Source organism: Clinocottus analis, unplaced genomic scaffold (genome assembly GCF_023055335.1).
Source record: "Clinocottus analis isolate CAN_PGR_092001 unplaced genomic scaffold, fCliAna1.0.p SCAF_26, whole genome shotgun sequence".
NCBI classification, from domain to species: domain Eukaryota; kingdom Metazoa; phylum Chordata; class Actinopteri; order Perciformes; family Cottidae; genus Clinocottus; species Clinocottus analis.
The window spans coordinates 287,333-303,408 of NW_027175998.1; the positions used below are offsets into that span (position 1 = coordinate 287,333).

The 16,076-nt window shown below is 39.6% G+C and overlaps 1 protein-coding gene across 3 annotated transcripts in view; it reads left to right on the top strand.

The window, feature by feature from the left end:
* Nucleotides 1-9,522, top strand: part of wdr17 (WD repeat domain 17) — a 43,822-nt gene extending 34,300 nt beyond the window's left edge. For 2 of the 3 annotated variants that reach the window (XM_068592125.1, XM_068592126.1), the window contains 10 exons: nt 214-313; nt 577-716; nt 1,286-1,397; nt 1,519-1,660; nt 2,198-2,300; nt 2,407-2,508; nt 3,944-4,042; nt 6,135-6,202; nt 6,841-6,938; nt 7,027-9,522. In XM_068592125.1, the coding sequence (XP_068448226.1) occupies nt 214-313; nt 577-716; nt 1,286-1,397; nt 1,519-1,660; nt 2,198-2,300; nt 2,407-2,508; nt 3,944-4,042; nt 6,135-6,202; nt 6,841-6,938; nt 7,027-7,146 (1,084 nt within the window). In that variant the 3' untranslated portion in view covers nt 7,147-9,522. Of the gene's footprint in view, nt 1-213; nt 314-576; nt 717-1,285; nt 1,398-1,518; nt 1,661-2,197; nt 2,301-2,406; nt 2,509-3,943; nt 4,043-6,134; nt 6,203-6,840; nt 6,939-7,026 lie in introns of those variants that run through there. The other variant, XR_011078360.1, reaches the window with a different exon arrangement.
* The last annotated feature ends 6,554 nt before the right edge of the window (nt 9,523-16,076 follow it).

The following is a 16,076-nucleotide window of genomic DNA, read 5'->3' on the forward strand; positions in this document are numbered from 1 at the left end:
TCTGGAGGAACAGATCCCCCGATTAAAGTATCCAAAAAGAGCATCATTCAGATTCTTGTAGAATACCAAAATAACCCAGGCATCCTTGTTAGTATAGTAGGTTGATTTATTTGTTCCCTGAAATTATACCGAGAATATATTTGAGATGAGGCATTGTTGATCACAATCCAGGGATTGTGACCAAAAAGCTAGATTTGCTCTTGTTCTGTCCAGTCTCCTCCATAAGGTATGCAAGGAACTGGCTGAGTGGTACTTCCAGAACGGAGGCTCTGTCCGGGCAGCATGCTGCCACCTAGCTGTGGACAACATCAAGGTACCAATGTCTGTGCATATCACAGTGTATTTGCATTACTTTGTGGCACTGGCCTTGTGCAAGAATATTGTGCAGTTTCATATGTCTTAAATATATATATATATATATAGAGAGAGAGAGAGAGAGAGAGAGAGAGAGAGAGAGAGAGAGAGAGAGAGAGAGAGAGAGAGAAATAATATCTTTATTGATTATACAATATATACTGATTTATGAAATGTGGCTGAAATGTGAATGTATTATATGTGTGTGTTTTATGCTTTTAGTTAGCCATGTCGAGTCTTATCCGAGGTAATGAGCTGGAGTTGGCAGCATGTGTGGGTATTGTCCTTGGACAGGCAGCTAATCAGAGCACTGCATACTGTCTTGAACTCTTGGCCAGGAAATACATGACGACAACTACATGGTACGTCTCAATCCATGCATGTTCAGTTAGTGTAACATATACTATTCTTCTGTATACTTTGAAGATAATCCAAAATACACCCGTGAAGCTACTTAGTGCTAATTGTTTCTTTAGAATGTTGTATTTATTTGAGCTTTTTCCCTCTTTTAAGTAGATTTGATCTTGACGTTTTCATATTGCAAACCCCATGTTGCTTATAACGAGGTAGCTGATTGAACCATATTTGGTTTGGTGTTAAGCCAACTGAAATTATAAATGTACAGGATATGATAGACCTTGCATAATGACACTTGTTCGTGGTCTTAAATGCTATGCAACCCTATTTCTTTGAGGACAAGTGGATCCCAATGACGGCAAACTAATTTTTAGCTTGAACCTAAATAAATCAGCCCAAATTCACCTTTGCATTTATAAGTGTGTTATCTGTGACTGTAGATTAGCAAGCATCTAAAGTTAGAGGGCTCGACTTGTGCTGATAGTACAGTGTACAACAATTCACCTACAGTGGATGCTTCTAAGGTGTAGTCCATGCAAAGCTGAACTTTTATCTCTACCGTTTTTACATGTAGGGAGCTCTCAGCTGACTTGCTGCGAATGATTCCTGACAACCACATTCTATTGGCTAAGCTGTGCGCATTTTACCCAGGAAATGTCTCTGAAATTAACCAATTTCATGAAAGTGTGAGTAAGCAATCATCAAGATGAAAAGATGAAATGGAATGGATGCTCCATGTTTGATGTTGGGGGTATGAACATTGTGATGATTATAGTGACTACGATTATGTGTTGTTTGTCATTCAAGTGCGGTCTCCCTTCATTAGAGGAATGTAAGGCCCTGGCAGAAGCAGCCATGTGTGAAGGAGATTTGTTTTCAGCAGTAAAATTCCACCTGCTGAGCTCTGAACCCGAGAATGCCCTTTGGATAGGGCTAGATCATGTTAAAGGTATTGGCTACTGAGTTTCAGTATATGTCTGTTTGTGGATACCCACCTATAATAACAATATGATAGCGCAAATTATCTTTAATATGAAACAGTTGGCACTATTTACATTGATTGTTTTAAAAGTTAGATTCTGACATTTTTCTGCCAATACTGTTAGCAATCAATAGTATACTAAATACATAGATACAATTAGCCATTCCATTGTAGTTTTACATGCTGGTGCAGTGTATGTAGTGTATGTAGTGTATGTACGTAGTGTATGCAGTGTATGTAGTGTATCTATGGATGACTGTTGAATGTTTCCGAACCAATCTTCATAAAAACCCTAAAAGTCTGCACCCTCATTATATATATACAATACAGTGAATTACAATCAAAATATTCATCAGATCTTCAAAAGAATCACGCATATCCAACCATAACAATAATTTATTAACTGTACATTGAAAGCACTGTGAAACTGAAAAAAGTAATCTAAGTTTATGTCTTCATAAAGCAATGATCAATCAAAAACTGTTTGAATTTCCTCCTCACCAGAACAGCTGAATCAACCCGATTGGACAGTGGATATTGTTCAGCCAATCCTGGAACTGATGAGTTACATCAGAACAGACTGCCTCATCATGGCCAAGTTGACTGGGTAAGAACAACTATAACTTAGTATTAATAACTATTTAATTATGTTCTCCAATGCTGTTACTTCCTATACATTGTGTGCGTGTGCACGTGCGTGCGCGCGTGTGTAGAGCCCGCAGTGAGCTGTTGATCCTGTGTGGTTACATTGGAGGTCTGCTGGCCATCAGAAGACAGTACTCCAGCATTGTGCCTGCACTTTACGAATACACAAGGTAAAGACACAACTGTGAGTGTGCATATGTGTTTATAATTATTTGTTTAACATGGATTTGACCTTTGAAATACTGTTGTTTCTATAGGATTTTGCATCTACCAAAAAAGTGTGCTGTAAAAAAACGAAAAACAATTTTTTCCTGTCTGATTTATAGTTTAGCAAGGCTGGTTATAATTTATAGTTTTTTAATGTATCATCAGGGCGAAGCCGTGATTGTACTGTTTATCTGATATGTGCCAAGTAGTCATCATGACAACTTAAATATCATTAAAGGAATTCTTCACCCACACCTATATATGAATAATTCACCCCACATTCCTTTTAATTCTTAAAGAAGTGTAATTTTTCTTGCATACCTCCACAGTGAATGAATAATTATAAAACAATCGCCTAAACTATTTAAAACACTTCTGCTACGACAGTCTTAGTTTGCCTGGCCAAACATGAGATAGCTGGAACGGTTTTCAATGGTAAAAGTCTGTTGAAGATGCAAGTGTATGAGAAGCACCGAGGATACAACTGAATAAACAAGTCTTAGATTATACACGAGTTGTGAGAGAGTTTATGAATGAATATATTAAATGGTTTTACTCGTTAAATGTGGCCTTCCTTTCCTGCAATTAATTTACTCAATTTACGGTCATTTTAAAATCCTCCATTTTCTTTCTTCTTTTTACAAGAATTTAAGGTAACACGGGATAGAAAATACAAATGGTTATTTTGTTGGGTACTTTAAGTGATTAGGAACAACTGTGCAGTTGTCCCCTTCAACTAAAATGTTTTTAACTCTCTGCTTCAAAAAAATTAAATACGTATATAGTTTTTATTTAGATATTTTACCACTCAATACAACATGGTGGGTTGTTGTTCTGTTTGGTAACGCAGATACTGTTGCAGGACCTTTGAATATACATTGATCATAATGTAGCCAACAACAGGAGGAGTTTTCAAAAAAGAACTGGGTATATAGCGACTGCTTTCTATAACCACTCGGCTTTGTGCGGGACAAGATCGTGTTCCTTACTTAATTTTACAAAGACATTCCAGGCCGATCGTATCTTTGGGTGAGGTTCCCGTTGAATTACAGTTCACAACTGACAATACAACGTGTTCTCTATTAGTTTCCTGGTCTCCCTCTGGAGTGTCTTGTTTGCGGTAAAAAAACGTGCAATCTCCCTATCATTACATTCATTACACGTAATTAACTTAAGATAGGCTCCACATTCAAACATATAATACACAGACATAGCTAATTGCTCCGACAGTGCGGTGTACAGCAATAATGCGCTCTCTGTTTTGCTGTGATAATTTGTGCTGATGTAGAGCTCATTCCTTATTTATTTACTTTGACAATTGCCATAATCAGGTTTAAATTGGATGAATGTAAACCTTAATAATTTGAAGTCAGTCCAACCATTTTGTTCTTTTCTCAGTCAGCTGTTGAAGCGGAGGGAAGTGTGTGTTCCTCTGAAGATAGAGCAGCTGTCTGTGGAGCTGGATGCCTGGCGGGCCTGCACACAAAGTACCAGCAAGTAGGTTACACACACAAATACACACAATTTATGTTACACACACAAATACAAAGAAAATGGTATTACTAACAATTTTGTTATCAATAACACTGAAGTACAATCAACAAAAAAACACAATTGAACACCAATTGAGCCATATGTGATACATAAAAGAAGATGGGAAAGGGGGGAACCCTGTCACAACTCACTATTACAGTAGCCTCGGCTAGCAGGTAGAGCTAAAAGCTGAGTCTGTTCAACTTTTCTATATTTTGAGGTGATCAAATGTTAGGGCATTGGCACGTCAAACACAGCAGGGAATGGAAAAGTAATCTGTATCGAGCCTCCTGTTCAGTGCAACCAATGAAGCTCAAGTTTCTTGACAGACTAACATCAGACTTTATTGGGTGAGTATGTGTAGCAAACACACTTTAAGTTGCCATGCAGACAAAAACAGACAAGGTTCACAGTGCACAACAAACAAAAAACACATTACAAGAACAAACACCAGAAAATGCCATATGAAACAAGACAACAAGACTCATAACCGACATAGAAAGATGCTAAATTTAAATCTAAAAACCACAACTTAAGGTGTTCATTAAAAAATCAAACTACTGCCGGGACAAAAGACCTTCTGAGTCGTTCGGTAGAACACTTTGGCATCTTTAATCGCTAACTGGATGAACTTCTGAGACTTTTAAAAACACATTGTAGTGGATGGCTTTCAGAGGAAACAATAATTTTTAACTTGGCCATTGATCTCTTTTCCAAAGTGACCTCTAGTGAGTCCAGGGGAAGGCCAATCATTGAGCCAGCCTTTCTGATCATATTATTGATCCTGTTTTTATCATCCACAGTCATGCCGGCCCCCCAGCAGAGCACAGCATAAAAGAAGACACAAGCTAAGATCTCCTGATAAAACACATAAAGAAGCTTTCTGCTTGTGTCAAAGGATCTAAGCTTCCTCAAGAAGAAAAGTCTATATGTTATATGACTGGACAATTTCTATCTGCAATTATCACTGGGGAGACCTCCTTCTTCTTCCTTCTGAAATTCGAGGACCAACTCTTTGGTCTTACCTATATTTAGTTTTAAGAAATTTTCATCACATCAGCTGACAAAAGATTCAACCTCCCGTTTATAAGCCAGGTCATTGCCTTGGGTCAGAAGACCAACCAGGGCAGTGTTATCTGAGAACTTTTATAAATGTTACAGGACACGCAGCACTGCCTGTTGTCAGCTGTATAAAGTGAGAATAAAAAGGAGGATAAAACTGTTTTAATCGAGCCTGACAAACTGTGGTCGAGATAAAAGGTAATCAAAAACCCAAGCAATAGTTGTATTGTGCAGTTTAAAAGTCAAAGGTTTTTTCGCTAAAAGGTGTGGTTGAATTGTATTAAAAGCACTAGAAAAGTCAAAAAACATGATCCTAACAGAACTGGCTGTGGTTTCAAGATGACTATTAATACTGTGGAGCATAAAAAGTAGTGCATCGTCTACCCCTACACCCTTTCTGTATGCAAACTGCAAGGGATCCTGGAAAAGACTGAGACTATCTCATTTGACCCAGGACATCCCATTCAAAACATTTCAATATGTGCGACGTCAGAGCTATAGATCTCAGGTTAGTAAGACTCCTCACACTATTTGCCTTTGGGATGGGAACTAACCAAGATGTGTTCCACATTGCTGGAATTTTTGAGGAAAACAAAGACAATGAAAATATATAGTGAAGGACTGAGCACAGCTGGTCAGCACAGACCTTGGGTGCGTGGATGGACACCATTAGGGCCTGCTGCCTTGTTCACCTCAAAGCGTTTTTTTCCGTAAAGAGAAAGAATGTGGATCTCATGATCTTTTCCCAATGAAGTATAGAGGGTGGAACCAGATCTAGAGATGTATGAGGTATCATTACCTTAGCTGCCAAACTCCTGGATGTTTTGTAATACTCTCACACACTGATGATAGATATACATCTATGTTCATACGACTATTTAAATTTGCCAGTCGATGTCCATTATTAGTGACTGTTGTGATCACTGTAATACTCTACATTGCATATCTGGTATATAGCTTCATAATGATATCTCTGTCTGTCTGTTTTCAACAGTCCTTCATCAGAGTGTCAAAGAGAGGAGTTCAGCTGCCTCAACAGGAGAATCCAACCAACACACCCTGGTAATAACAGTTCTGACCCAAACTTATCAGGGGAGTGTATATATACCTTTTATTATTGTGTGTAGCTTTATATTGTGGGTCTATGTGTTCTTTCTTATATGATTTTGTTTGATGTGTTTACTCTGTACTGTTTGTTATTGTATTCTCTTTGTTTTGACTTGCCAAGGGACTGCTGATGCATATTAGCTTCAAGCTATAATCTGTTATGGTGCATCACACGGTGACATTTGTGTTTTAAACTGTAAACATGGTACATTTTAAATATAATTAATACTGTTAGATTAAATTAATTAAAGTACTGATCATAAAAAGTATATTTTGGGATCAGCAAAATAACCCCCAGAACAGCTACCTCAGGAACAGCAGCCTATAGTCTGCTGTTCCTTAGAATATGTTTCAAGAACAGCAGGTTAGGCTGATAGCGAGTGTGCGTGTTAGTAATTAGCTACTGTGCGTAAGAAGCTCTTTGATTGGATGAAAACTGGCTTAGACGGATATGTTAATGAAGGAGCAGAAGAGGTAGAACTCTTGCTCAACTCCATAATAATTATGGACGTTCTAATCTGTCAAACTTGATGGGAATACAAACATATTATGTGTAATGGTTAACCAGCAAAACATGTTCCTTTCTCTCTTAGACGGTTTAGTCCTGTGTGGTGCTGATTATGTGACAGGCTCCAATCTGCCAAGCCACTCAGATGTTCAACTGTCGTGTTTCACTGGACACAGAATACAGGTGTGTGCTTTTTTATTGGTTTGTTTGTTTTTACACTAATGTGTCCTATCGACTTGTGAGTTTTCTCATTTTTTTCCTTTTTGTGCAGGGTCCAGTGTTTTTGCTGGAGGATGATAAATCAGCAATCTCTCTCAATGATGCCTTAATGTGGGCAGAAGTCAATCCTTTCTCTCCACTGGGAACAGGACTCCGCATCAACCCCTTCTAACACACACACACACACACACACACACACACACACACACACGCACGCATGCACGTACGCACACACTCACAAAGAGGACATTCCAAGTGAGAGGTTAATAGATTGGTAGAAAAAGACAAAATCAAACAGAGCTGAAAATATCTTTTGTGTGCTTAACAAACAATTTAATTATTTTTTTAAATTTTCAATTACATTTATTTTGAATAGCTCCAAAAAAAACCTTTAACAGGGAGAAAAAGAGAAGAGACCTTGGGGAGAACAACAGAGAGGAGGATTCCTCTCTCCGGATGGACAATAGATGTCATGTATCCAGAATGAACAACATAATGAAGTTAAAAACTACTACCAAAAATAACAGCAACAGTGTAGAATAATAACAATAATAAAAGCGGTAATGGTATTGGCAATACTAATTTCACTGCAACTAGCAATAACAATGATAATAGCAGGAGATGTCGGGCCGGACCAGGGTCCATATATAAGCACGGTCCATGGACCGCGAGGCAAGAAGGCCCAAAGACTCCAGAAAAGAAAAGTTAGTGATGTGCATTATTGGGACATGAATTCATACAGAAGAAAATAAAGAAGAGGAATATCCTAAAATGTTCTCCAGTCTAGATATGCCTATAGGGGCATATCTAGGGGCTGGACCAGGGCAAACCTGAGCCAGCCATAACTATAAGTGTTATCAAAGAGGAAAGTCTTAAGTTTACTCTTAAATGAGGTGACTGTGTCTGCCCCTTGGACTGAAAGTGGAAGCTGGTTCCACAGATGAGGAGCTTCATAACTGAAGACTCTGGCTCCCATTCTACTTTTTAAGAATCTTTAAAAAAAAAAAAGAAAAAAGGAGCCCTGCATTCAGTTACTGAGATTGATCAAAAATAACATGCAAATAGTGAAAAAAGCAAAAACACTAACACAGAAATATCAACATTAATTAGAAATGCTGATGAAATATATATGAAATATTTTTTCTAAAGAATCCAAAATGCACTGCAGTGCACTGCTGAAACGAAATCAGAGTTAAAAGGTAAACTAGAAAGAAACAAAAAAAATAAATGTGTTACTAGAAAAGCTGAAAGTGAAACATTAGGATGCAAAGAGTCAAGGGCGGGGATTAAAATTAATTGGATAATAAAGCTAGAAAAAATAATTATTTGTGCTTTAAAAAGTGTAATCCATAGGTAAAAGTTGAATACATTTCAAAAGCTTTGCTGATGAGCAAAGTTCAAAGCTGAACTGCATTATCAAAAACATTTGAAATGCAATGTTATAAAAGCTGGATACTAAACTGTAATACTATCAAAGATGGAAGTTGAAATTAATTGACTAAAAAGTCTAGATGAAGAAATGCGTTGTGTTTTAAAAGAAGCTTAAAAAGGTAGAAACAAGTTAAATACAAGCGTTAATGTTCATAAAGGGCAACGTGTTTCTGTAGCTGAAAAGTATGCAGAATTAGTGGTTGACAGAAAAACATATGGATAAAAATAATTAAATGTCTGTTACCTTTTGGGACTTTTTTTGTACATCATACTGTATGGTGGTTCCCATAAGGTGCAGGGAAGTGCTGCAAAGCACCACTAACAACAGTTATTAAAGGTGCAACACCTGGCAAGACTTTTAGTTTTAAACCGTTTTGACCATGTCAAATACACCAATGAATACATCTCTAATGTATTCAACCTGACCTTTAACCCAACGTGGCTGTTTGTGCTGCTTGTTCCTTCTTATCTTTCTGACACTTTATTTAAGAAGTGGATGACATCACTCATTAGTTTGTAGACTGGTTTTGAAGCATTGAGTTTGGCATTTTAGCCGAGTCCAAGCAAACTCTGAAAAGACATTTTTAGGCAACCCCCTTGGTACAAGGTAGCTATGCCCCAAAGCATGCCCTGCTTTATTACTTATTACTTACTTTACTTAATGGAGATCCTGCTGTATTGAAGAAGACTTGAAAAAGTTATTAACAGCATGAACGTTTATAATGTTTATTAAGGTAACAACCATATATAATTGAACAACATTTTGCAACCTGCTGGCAAGAAAGGTGGCTAGTTTAAGGCTCAGAATTGGAGACTGATGTCTGCAGCCAACCAGCAAGGTCCGGACCATACTTTCTTGTTCTACCACTTTTTCCTCAAGAAGCAGTAGTGAATTAATAGAGGCTGTCTGCCCTCAATTCAGAGAACAAATAATTAGAGCTGCCTCGAGGGCTTGTCAATAATACATCCATGGTCTGTATGCATTTTTATAGTTTGTTAATCTCAACTCACTTGCAACAGCAGTGACCACTAATATAACAATCTGCAAATCTCCATCTCTTTTACTGGAATTGTACATGTTGATTTCTTGTGAGAAATAAACTGATTGATTAATAAAGTTTACATGCAGCTTGAATATGAAATTGCTTGTGATCTGTCTGCTTAAAACAGCCTCATGGAAGTGACATTTGACCATTTCTACTGTATAAGCAAATGGAATTCAAGCAAGTAATTTTACATTATAGGCATAGCCTTATTGAGTAATAAATGGGTTCCATCACCGCCGCTAGCGGTTCATAGGTGTCCCCTCAGCTCATTTGCATCACTGAACTTAATCTCACGGCCATGTCTTTGCATAAAAAAGATCCCCAATAACACGTTGAGTCTTTTTCATGCAAAAGATATCAAGAGATCAACTGGCAGATCCCGGACCAGTTTTCAGTGGAATTCCTCCAGATTCAGGTCTAGTGTTGCACCTCAGGTCGAAGTGACTGCTGCTTTATAGTTCAGTATCTATTGTTAAGGTAATTAGAAGAAAAGTACATTTTGTATACTTAAATCTTGTTTTAACTTATTTCGAGTTTGTGGTATAAGCTGATTCTCAAGACACTGACAGCTTGAACTTGTTGGTGCCTAACTCTGCTACATATGATGCATCTGTGTCAATCAACAATATGGGTTAAAAATACAATGTTGCACTAATGTTACAATGCTACTTTCACCATGTTCATAAGTACATTACAATGAAACTTCTATGAAATCGTACCTTACTAATAAAAGCTATAAAATCTGTTGACGTAGAACTTAAGGGCAATAATCATATGCAAAGATATCCTGTAAATGTCTTCTTTTTTTTGCTCTGAGACTGAGGCACTGGCTCCCATCATATAGTGATGAAAGTGTTCATTCAGTTATCATACAACTTGTAGGTCCCGTGTTCTGAGACACTTTCTTGATGGAAAATTAAAGAAAATTAATTCTTTAAGAAAATTTACTTTTCAACTCTGTTCAGCTATGTTGGAGTTTTTTCCAGTGAACGAGAGGGTCGCCTCCCTGCGCCTCCGGGTTGCGGGGAGTAAGGCTCTGACTGTTGTTTGTGCTTATGCACCGAACAGCAGCTCGGAGTATCCGGCCTTCTTGGAGTCGGTTGGAGGGGTCCTGGAGAGGGCGCCTCCTGCCAACTCTATAGTTCTCCTGGGAGACTTCAACGGTCACGTGGGTAATGACAGTGAAACTTGGCGGGGGGTGATTGGGAGGAACGGCTTGCCCGATCTGAACCCGAACGGTGTTCTGTTGTTGGACTTCTGTGCTAGCCACGGTTTGGCCATCACAAACACCATGTTCGAGCATAAGGTGGTTCATAAGTGTACCTGGTACCAGAACACCTTAGGCCAAAGATCAATGATCGACTTTGTAATCGTATCATCTGATCTGCGGCCGTATGTCTTGGACACTCGGGTGAAAAGAGGAGCAGAGCTGTCAACTGATCACCACCTGGTGGTGAGTTGGATCAGATGGCGAGGGAAACGACAAAAAGGAGGGAAAGGAGACTCCGACCGCTTGTCGAACCTCGGATTCAAGAGGAGCAGTGCGGATTCTGTCCCGGTCGTGGAACAGTGGACCAGCTCTTTACCCTTGCAAGACAGTAGTCTTGCAGTGTAACATTAGTGCAACATTGTATTTTTAACCCATATTGTTGATTGACACAGATGCATCATATGTAGCAGAGTTAGGCACCAACAAGTTCAAGCTGTCAGTGTCTTGAGAATCAGCTTATACCACAAACTCGAAATAAGTGGAGGGGTCTTGGGAGTTTGCCCAACCAGTCTACATGTGCTTTGTGGACTTGGAGAAGGCTTTCGACCGGGTCCCTCGGGGGGTTCTGTGGGGGGTGCTGCGGGAGTACGGGGTGCCGGATCCGTTGGCACGGGCCATCCGGTCTCTATACGCCTGCAGTAGGAGTTGTGTCCGTATCCTTGGTAGTAAGTCAGACACGTTCCCGGTGGGTGTTGGCCTCCGCCAGGGCTGCCCTTTATCACCGGTCCTGTTCGGGACTTTCATGAACAGGATTTCTAGGCGCAGCCGGGGGGCGGAGGAAATCCGGTTCGGGGGCCTCGGGATCGCCTCTCTGCTGTTTGCAGATGATGTGGTTCTGTTTGCTTCCTCGGACCGTGACCTCCAGCATTCGCTGGGGCATTTTGCAGCCGAGTGTGAAGCGGCAGGGATGAGGGTTAGCGCCTCCAAATCCGAAGCCATAGTTCTCTGCCGGAAACCGGTGGATTGCTCCCTTCAGGTGGGGACAACATGCCTGCCCCAAGCGAAGGAGTTCAAGTACCTCGGGGTCTTGTTCACGAGTGAGGGTAAGGTGGAGCGGGAGATCGACAGGCGGATCGGTGCGGCTGCAGCAGTAAAACAGGCGCTGTACCGGTCCGTCTTGGTGAAGAGGGAGCTGAGTCGGAAGGCGAAGCTCTCTATTTACTGGTCAGTCTACGTTTCAACCCTCACCTATGGTCACGAACTCTGGGTCGTGACCGAAAGCACGAGGTCGCGGATACAAGCGGCCGAAATGAGCTTCCTCCGTAGGGTGGCCGGGCTCAGCCTTAGAGATAGGGTAAGGAGCTTGGACATCAGGAGGGAGCTTGGAGTCGAGCCGCTGCTCCTTCGTATCGAAAGGAGTCAGCTGAGCCGAGGTGGTTCGGGCATCTAATCCGTATGCCTCCTGGACGCCTCCCATTAGAGGTTTTCCAGGCACGTCCAACTGGGAAGAGGCCCCGGGGAAGACCCAGGACACGCTGGAGGGATTATATCTCCCAGCTGGCCCGGGGAATGTCTCAGGGTCCCCCAGAACGAGCTGGAAAATGTTGCGGGTGAGAGGGAAGCCTGGGTCGGTCTGCTGGGTGTGCTGCCACCGCGACCCGACCCAGGATAAGCGGCGGAAAATGGATGGATGATGGAACTCTGTTCAGTCTAAAACGTTGTTTAAGAGCATAAAAATGAGAAAATGCAGCTTTCAGACAGTATAATTATGAAAGCATTAGGTATTCATTACAATATCATACAACTCATATCAAACAGCGATGATGGGAATTTGGGGGACTTGAGGAGGGAGGGGCCACACTAGTGGTAACACACACACACACACACACACATTCAACTTTTCTGTTCTGTGTGGAGAGAATCGGATCCCATCTTGAACACGTCATTTCATATTATTAACCAGTATTTAGTTTTATTGCAATGTGAAAAACGACCAAAGCAACATCGATAACACGCAGCTTTTATTCACTTTTCACTGCAGAATTTTGAGATTGAACCATTGAGGTGTTGTGCAAGTGCAACGTTAGACTGTTAAATGGCTGCTTTACTTCCAGTATGCCACCAGATGTCACTGTTGTTCTTCAAAGTGAAACCCAGAAGCTTCAAATCCTTTTCGGTACAAATCGAAAGGAAGCCTTAATGCTTCACAAGGCTTCATCCGTCCAGCATTATTGGGTACAGGCAGGGTCAAAACCAGGAGGTCAATCAATGATGCAAACAAGTCCAAAAAAAGGGCAGGCAGAGAATCCAAGGTCAGGCAGGCAGGCAGGGTCAGAACAGGCAAATTGAAACAATCTACGGTGTGATGGAATGTGTAACAATTGGTAAAGTATTGTTTGCTCTCTTCATGCAGAATTCCTATATGTAAGTGAATGCAGAAATAATGAGGGTTAGGATTAGAGTAATATATCATCTGTTAATAAAAAGCTTTTCTTTATCAGATTAATCAAATCAGATGCATAATATTCTTGTGTAAGTTTGTTGATACAAACTGTGATTTTTTTCTGTAATACATAGAAAGCTTACTTGAGTGTCCAAAGGATTTATCTTGACTAGCACTGAAAACACTTCCCTTTCTTATTTAAAATATTGCTATCATTTTCATGTTATTACGGTCATTTCTAAAATTAGACTAACAGCACATTTATATTATTTTTATAGAATTTGTGTTTTGATTTGGATACCCAAACATGATCAGTTTAAGTTAGTTTATCTTGCAGAATCCGAATGATGCTCTGACGCAGTCCTGATTTTAAGTCCAGCAGCAGCCAGATGTCCTGAACCATTTTCTGTTGGGTTGCCTTTTCATTTCTTTTTCTGAGCAGCAGTGTGAAATCCGGTACATCAAGGCTCAAGCAGACATGGGTTCATCGGTGTGGAAGTGGATTCCTTTGGAGCAGGTGATCTTCATCACCACTGCCTTTCAATGAAAAGATCAGAGGTTCAAATCCAGGTGAGGCCAGTCCTTGTTGTTGGAATTCGGCTTAATTTAAGATTTTCTGTCTCGTTTAAAAGTCTCATTTTAGTCTTTCAGAGCGAAGAATTTTGGGGTTATTTTAAGAAATCTTGTCAAGCAAAAAAAGCTTATCCCATCGGCAGATTTTTTTTGCTTGATATAGGATGATTTAATTGAATGTTAGATGTTTTTTGCTTCTTTCTAGAAGGGCTGTTTTTAGGCTGAACAGAGTTGAAAACTAGATTTTCTTAAAGAATTCATTTTTTTTATTTTCCATCAAGAAAGTGTCACAGAACACGGGACCTACAAGTATGATAACTTAATGAACACCTATTGCTTTCATCACTATACTGTCTGAAAGCTGCAATTCCTCGTTTTTATGCTCTTAAATGACGTTTTAGGCTGAATTGAGTTGAAAACTAGATTTTCTTAAAGAATTCATTTGTTTTTAATTTTCCATCAAGAAAGTTTATCAGAACCCGGGATCGACAAGTTGAATGATATTTTAATGAACACCTGATAATTTCATCACTATACTCTCTGAAAGCTGCATTTTCTCATTGTTATGCTCTTAAACGACGTTTCAGACTGAAAAGACTGAAAAACTCGGGTCGTTTTAACCCAGGGGAGGACGCCAGGAGCTTGGTGATAAACGCGGGTTGTTTTGACCCAGGGACGAGGCCGAGGGCTCGGTGAGAAATGCGGGTCGTTTTGACGCAAGGACGGGGGCCAGGAGCTCGATGATAAACGTGGGTCATTTTGACCCAGGGGACGACGCCGAGGGCTCGCTCAAACTCGAGGGTTGAAAAGACCCCAGGGCGACGGCAAGGGCTCGGTGAAAAAAAAAAAAAAAACGGGTCATTTCGACCCATGGACGAGGCCGAGGGCTCGCTCAAACTCGAGGGTCATTTTGACCCAAAGACGAGGCCAGGAGCTCGGTGATAAACGCGGGTCATATCGACCCCAGGGACGAGGCCAAGAGCTCGGTGGAAAAACTCGGGTCGTTTTGACCCAGGGGACGAGGCCGAGGGCTCGGTGAAACGCTGATCATTTTGACCCCAGGGACGAGGCCAAGGAGCTCGGTGATAAACGCGGGTCATTTTGACCCAGGGATGAGGCCAGGAGCTCGGTCATAAACGCGGGTTAAAATTCCATCAAGAAAGTTTCATAGAAAACGGGATCTACAAGTTGTATGATAATGTAATGAATACCTGATGCTTTCATCTCTGTACTGTCTAAAAGCTGCATTTTCTTATTTTCATGCTTAAACGACCTTTTTTGTATGAACAGAGTTGAAAACTAGATTTTGTTAAAGAATTCATTTTTTTTTAATTTTCCATCAAGAAAGTGTCTCAGAACACGGAACCTACAAGCTGTATGATATTTTAATGAATACCTGATAATTGTATCATGTTTACTTTCTGAAAGCTGCATTTTCTAATTATTATGATCTTAAATGACGTTTTAGACTGAATACAGTTAAAAACTAGATTTTCTTAAAGAATTCTTTTTTTTTTTTTAATTTTCCATCAAGAAAGTTTTTTTACAAAATGGGATCTACAAGTTGTATGATAATGTAATAAATACCTGATGCTTTCATCTCTATAAAGTCTAAAAGCTGCATTTTCTCATTTTTAAATTCAAATTTTAATGAATACCGGATAACTTCATCACTATACTTTCTGAAAGCTTCATTTCCTCATTTTCATGCTTAAACGACGTTTCAGACTGAACAGAGTTGAAAACTTGATTTTCTTGAAGAATTCATTTTTTTAAATTTTCCATCAAGAAAGTGTCTCAGAACACGGAACCTACAAGTTGTGTGATATTTTAATGAATACCTAATCATTTTTTATCATGTTTACCTTCTGAAAGTTGCATTTCCTCATTTTTATGCTCTTAAACGACGTTTCAGACTGAATACAGTTGAAAACTAGATTTTCTTGAAGAATTCATTTTTTTAAATTTTCCATCAAGAAAGTGTCTCAGAACACGGAACCTACAAGTTGTATGATATTTTAATGAATACCTGACAATTTTATCATGTTTACCGTCTGAAAGCTGTATTTCCTCATTTTCATGCTTAAACAACGTTTCAGACAGGACAGAGTTGAAAACTAGATTTTCTTGAAGAATTCATTTTTTTAAATTTTCCATCAGAAAGTGTCTCAGAACACGGGACCTACAAGTTGTATGATATTTTAATGAATACCTGATAATTTCATCGCTATACTTTCTGAAAGCTGCATTTCTCATTTTTATGCTCTTAAACGACGTTTCAGACTGAACAGAGAAAACTATATTTTTTTAAAGAATTCATTTTTAAAAATGTTCCGTCAAGAAACTGAACCTGTTAATGTATACCTGATAATTTTATCATGTTTACTTTCTGAAAGCTG